General features: G+C 40.2%; 1 protein-coding gene across 2 annotated transcripts in view; it reads left to right on the top strand.

Moving 5' to 3' along the window:
- The first annotated feature begins 401 nt into the window (after window positions 1-401).
- LOC144034341 (leucine-rich repeat transmembrane neuronal protein 4-like) overlaps window positions 402-6000 on the top strand; it is a 43876-nt gene continuing 38277 nt past the window's right edge. For both annotated transcript variants that reach the window (XR_013288204.1, XM_077543106.1), the window contains exon 1: window positions 402-828. Coding sequence is in view for 1 of the 2 variants with exons in the window: in XM_077543106.1 (XP_077399232.1) it covers window positions 825-828 (4 nt within the window). In the remaining variant the exon portion in view is untranslated. The remainder of the gene's footprint in view (window positions 829-6000) is intronic.

The following is a 6000-nucleotide window of genomic DNA, read 5'->3' as shown; positions in this document are numbered from 1 at the left end:
CAGATCAATACCATTTGCTCAACGTTTCACTATATATTTGAAGACAACATAATATGTTCTTATTGATAAACTGAAGCACATCATTTAGCATTCCCAGCTGCACTAATTATGCAACGTGAGACTGGCTCATGCTCGCACCCACTCCCCCCCGTAATAATTACAAACCTCCAGCATGTCCCCCTCCAACACAATCACAATTCAGTTTGATGGAACAAAACAACAAATCTCATATTTGACCAAAAGCGCTTGCAGCTATTCAACAATGCTTGGAGTGCTTTCACATTCACTGTCTCGCGTTGTCCGCGCCGCGCACGCGTACCCCACGCATCCGCGCGCGCACACGCATCTGGGTAGGCTGAGCACGCACCCTCTGCAAACCCAGCACACTTGCTGACGTGCGCTCGCATGGAGCACCTGCTTCGGGAAGGAGGCTGCGCCCATCTCTGCGTCACAAGCCTGCTCTTTTTGACTTTTTCTTTTTCCACTTTTGAAACGAGCTGATTTGTGTTTTGTTTTTCTAAAAATCATGCTTCAAATCCGAAGAGCCGTTCTCAAATCGGGTTTTGATGAGACGTTTTCGATTGCGCGTGGCAAGTTACGCAGCGTCAGTGCGCATTGGAACAAACTTTGAAGGCTTGAATCGCCGGAAGATTTTCATTTTGTATTTTTTTTGTCGAGGTGATGGAAGGTGATTCACTGCTTGCTTGAGAGGGTCCGCCGGTTTTTCAGGATCTGGATTGGACAAGCGACGCAAGTCGTGATCGGTGCTGATAGGATTGCACTACTGTTTACCGGGAACGGAGCGGACGCGCGGATGAGAAAACATGGGTGAGTAAAACATGTACTAAATGTAGTTGGGTGCATCTCGTGCTCATCTCGTTGACAATTTGCATATTGTTCATCAATTGTTCTAATCTTCCACCATACTTTCACCATGCACTTATGTACAAAATGATCGCAGCAAGGGTTCATTCGTGAAGAAGGGGGAGATCATGTCACATTTTGATGCGGAATGTAGAACAAATGCGACCTAACGGCACTTAATTGAGGTGAATCCAAAGATACGAGCCAAATGGAAACGCAGGGATCAGTCCGCACTTTTCCACAGCATCGCAAACTGTCAGATTTGAGTCATTCTTCTAACTTCTGCTGCCCCCCCCCCCCTACTCCTCAAACAGCTCCTCCAATCTCATCCCACACGCCTCCTCCATTTTAGTGCTCAGAAGGTACAGCTCAGGAGCCACAAACCCACACTTGCCTTGCCTTCTGCAGCTTCAATCAATCTTCATTTTTTTTTTTACTGTGTGGGGTAGAGTGGTTCAAACACAGTGCTGAATTTTTGGATGAAAAATATCAAGATTTTTGCATGCCCATGATGTTGGATATGCAGTGAGGGACTCATTTCCATGTTTGCTCGCACACGCTGTGGTGCGGCATGCGTGTGTTTGCAAAGAGCTCCATTTGTTTACACCCTTCCCATTTTTTTGTTTGTCCAAACAAACACTTAAAATAGGTGAGAATAAAATATGATACGTCCACATGAGCTGTATTACAAACGTTACATTTACAAACACAATTGTGTGTTTGTTTGATTTATAAGTATTTCACGAGTTTTGTGCTTGTTAGGAGTGATAAAACCAGAACTGCATCATGCTATTGTTTCTGTCGTAATTAAAGGCTGGAAAAAATATTTTGGTCAACTGATTCAACTACACAAGAGCAGCAAAGTATTTTTTTTTTTTAAAAAAGAGGGGGGAAAACTGACATTGTCTTTTTTTTTTTGTCATTTATGTACAAATTAAAAAGCCAAGGACTCAGCACTGATCCCTATGGTATACCACAAACAATACCAAATTTATCAGATTACTGTTCACCCATTATAACATATTGTGTTTGTTTTGTTAACTAGTTCTTTAACCAGTTCCCAGTTATCTCTCTAATCCCAGTTTATCGAGTAAAAATGAGTGATTTATGGTACAAATGCAAATAACTGACATTGTCAATTTAAATTGTGCATTATTATTTTGGTAGAGGCAGAATACAGTATTTGCTAAATCTCATTATATTGCAACACACACGTTGTGAGTGTACATGACCCAGGCAGAGGGCCTTCCACACTGCCCACACATATAAACATATATATATATAAGTTTTCACGAGCATCTTATTGCAACTAATTTGCACTCAAAATGATGCTTTTGAATATTTAATAACAGCTACTTATTCAACAAAGTCATGCATTAACTAGTTTTCATCTGAATTGTGCCAATTGGGAAAGAGAAGTCGGAATTGTGTCACTTGAACAATTCACGTGTGGCCCAAATGCAGCAATCAGATCGTTTTTACTCCCAGTGACATCATCCAACAATATGGTTTAGTGTGCCTGCATTAACCCGTGGGCAGTATTTTATTTTGAAATGGCTTGGTCAGAACCAACAAAAAGCCAAAAAATGGTCACAATAACGCCTAGGGGTTAATTTTGTGCTTGTCAGCATTGGTCTTCTTCCTTTACAGCACATGTGTCAAGATTCGGTCCTGGAGGGCTTGAGTCCTGCATGTTTTCGAGGATACTCTATTCCAACACACCTGCTTCAATGATCAGGATAATTATCACGCTCCTGCGGAGCTTGCTGATGAGGTTAAATATGAATCAGCTGTGTTGAACGTGGGGAAACCTCCAAAACATGCAAGAATCGGGCCCTCGAGGACCGGATTTTGACACCACTGCTTTGCAGTATAAGCGGTGTGCTGCTACTCTAAACAAGCTAGGAGAAACATAACAAGCGAGTATGAGAATAGGGCACTCTGCAAAAAAAAAAAAAACCACTCAAGTCAAGAGGCGATCTGAAAGTTTAATAAGGAAAGTTGTTACTGAAATTAAAGACCACAATTCTAAAATAAACTATAAAAACAAAGGAATGTGTTGGGTAAGCCACTAGCATGCTAGGTCACTTGCATTTTTGCCACAATACAAAAAAGAAAAATAAAGAAATAAAATCAATGTTTCAGTAAAGTCGACAATTAAAAGAAAAAAAAATACAGGAATTCAGCAATGTTAGCTTGTTCACAACCACAATAGCCTGGTGATGGTTTTATTTTTAGTCAGATGACACAGAATTAATAAACTGTGTTGATGTCTTTTAATTTTTTTTTATCATTGTCATTGTATTCTGGGTTTTGCTATCGGCTAATCCTATATCAACTAAATTAGAAGACTTAATTGTCCACATTTGTAAACTTGAGTGAATTCCTATAATGTCTTGTAACTTGGGCAAATTGTGTATGTGTAATTATTTTATGCAGGGTTATGCATGGGGGGTGGGGGGTTGGGGTCAGTTTCCACCAGGAAGATTTTATTGCTTCCCACCCACCAACATTTTTTGCCAATTTTTTTTAAGGGCGCCCGTTTTCGTAGATTGGGCAACACGCTCTAAAACCGTTCCTACCCCCTCTCTGCAGTACCTGGCGATTCGATTCGTATCACGATTTATAGGTGACGATTCGATTCAATGCCGATTAATCCCGATACTAATTTATAAATTGATTATTGCGATTTTTTTTTTTTATTCAAATGTAGAAAATACAAATCAGAAAACTTGAAAATGTATTCATTAATCTGAAAATTCAGTCTTATAACTGAGCCACTGCATTTAACAAACAGGTTGCAGTCTGTTTCATGTTTGAACAGCACTGAAATAAAATATTAAGGCTTAATGTTCCATTAATATAACATTCTTCCATGCTTAATGTGTTAACCCTAAGTAAGACATTTTGTTGAATATTCCCATAAAAAATTTATGTCTAAAAATCGATTTGACCGCATATCGAATCGATTCGAGAATCGCGCGCTGTAATATCGCGATATATTGCCGAATCAATTTTTTCTAACACCCCTGATAGATATATATATCTATATATATATATATATATATAGAGAGAGAGAGAGAGAGAGAGAGAGAGAGAGAGAGAGAGAGAGAGAGGGAGAGGGAGAGGGAGAGGGAGAGGGAGAGGGAGAGGGAGAGGGAGAGGGAGAGGGAGAGGGAGAGGGAGAGGGAGAGGGAGAGGGAGAGGGAGAGGGAGAGGGAGGGACGCACGCACACTTATAGCTCTTGCATTGGATCTCATTAGATTGTTCCAGTGTATCCAATGTCCTGTCTAGTATGTGTCTCTTGACGACCATCCGCAGTAGTGAAGTATCCGTGTTCTTTTATGCACGCTGTCTCGCCTCAAATAGCAACAGAATTGTTCAAAAAGTACAGTCAAGCAGCATTTCTATTTTGTAGAATTATAATGAAAGTGACCATTAAAAAAGTCAATTTATTCCATGAAACACATTCTTCCATTACCAGAGATTGTAATTGGTCCTTGGAGGAGGAGTCATTATTTTGGAAAGATGCACATTTGTGTGGAAAGAAAACAAACATTTTTATGGAATATTAATGATTTATAGACAATAGAGTGTATAAATGCAAACAACATTTTGAAGAATAACTTAAATTATAAACACTTGCCTTTTGGTCTGTTATGTTCCTTTTTGCGCTTTTATTTTTAAAATGATCCTAAAAGCCTCAAATAATAAAGCTTCTCAATTAAAGCACCATCCACAGTATAAAAAACCAGCATCAAAGCAGAGATGCTTTATTATCATCCTAACAAAGCGTAACGACTGCATTGGATAAATAAAAACGATTTGTGTTAGCACTGAGCTTTTTTTTTCTCGCAAAGCAATGGAAATGATAACTAATTTTGATCATACGAGTTATTCCTCCCTCAAATAATAGCTTACTTAACACACCTCTATCATTAAACTTAAAGTTTCTCTATAACAACCAAGTGGAGAGAGAGAAATCTTGTAAAAACGATGCCATTGTGATGCCTGTGTAAACATTTTCCTGCTACATATTTGATTTCTGTTGCTTTTAAAACGGTTCTTACAGCTCAAGGAAACTTTGCAATTGGACTGAGACCACCGCTTCAAGTGGTATTGATCCACAAAAAGAAAAAGAAAAAAGGAGAGCAATGATGATGACATGTCAAATCGGCAAAATTACCGAATGAACAATACTGAGCTCTAGAAAGAAAGAAAAAAAAAGCACTGAAACCTTTTTGATGCGAGCGTTCACACTTGACCAAAGGACAGCGTTATGAAAATAATCACACTGAATTTACATACTGCTTTTCCACAATATACAATATTTCGTTTCAAACTGCTCGAGCGTGAGCCGCTTGCAACCGGTCGCCATGTTCTCTTCCCTTCCCCAGCCATTGTCCCCTCTAGCTCCGCCTCACGTCTTCTACTGACGCCTACCCAATCTTGTCAAAAGAGAGTCATTGCTGCCATCTAGGGGCCAAAAATAGTCATTAGGCTAACTAGATCTGCTTGAAACATTCACCACAGCTGCCCAAGGCTTCCCTCCGCCCGTTTCAAAAAATAAAATAAAAAAAATTGGATGACGTCTTTTAACGTCATTGGCGGCCCTCCGTAGGTTTTTACTTGACGCCTTTTAACGTCCATGGCAGTCAAAGAGTTAATCAACTCACTAAAATTAGACTCATTCTCAGCATGCAGATTTCCAGCTGGCAAATTGCAGGACTTCAAACCAAACAAAGTGAAAAACTAGCGGCAATGAAAACACAACCTTCTTGGCACAGGTAATTAAACCACCCAGGGGGGAGAACGAAACACGTCCACCACACACACGCAAGCGCGAACGTTGGTGAGACAGCATGTCTCAGGGGGTAACATTCAGATCCGTGACCTCTTGAAATGATTGTAGCAGCCAGGAGGAAACAAAGCACCGGCTGCGGAATACCGATGTTTCTCTTGCGAGAAGATACGGACAGAGGTCGGAAAGAGTTAGCGGAGAGAGCCAGCGTTTGGCAGATGCAAATTGATTCATGTAAAACCAAGGAAATGGTAATCGACTTCCACCAAACTAAGCCTCCCAGGAAATCTTGGATCTGGACACGGTTAGCCAACATTGCCGTAATTTATAGCTA

Source organism: Vanacampus margaritifer, chromosome 14, assembly GCF_051991255.1.
Source record: "Vanacampus margaritifer isolate UIUO_Vmar chromosome 14, RoL_Vmar_1.0, whole genome shotgun sequence".
Classification (NCBI taxonomy): domain Eukaryota; kingdom Metazoa; phylum Chordata; class Actinopteri; order Syngnathiformes; family Syngnathidae; genus Vanacampus; species Vanacampus margaritifer.
This window is presented reverse-complemented; position numbering and strand designations above follow the sequence as displayed.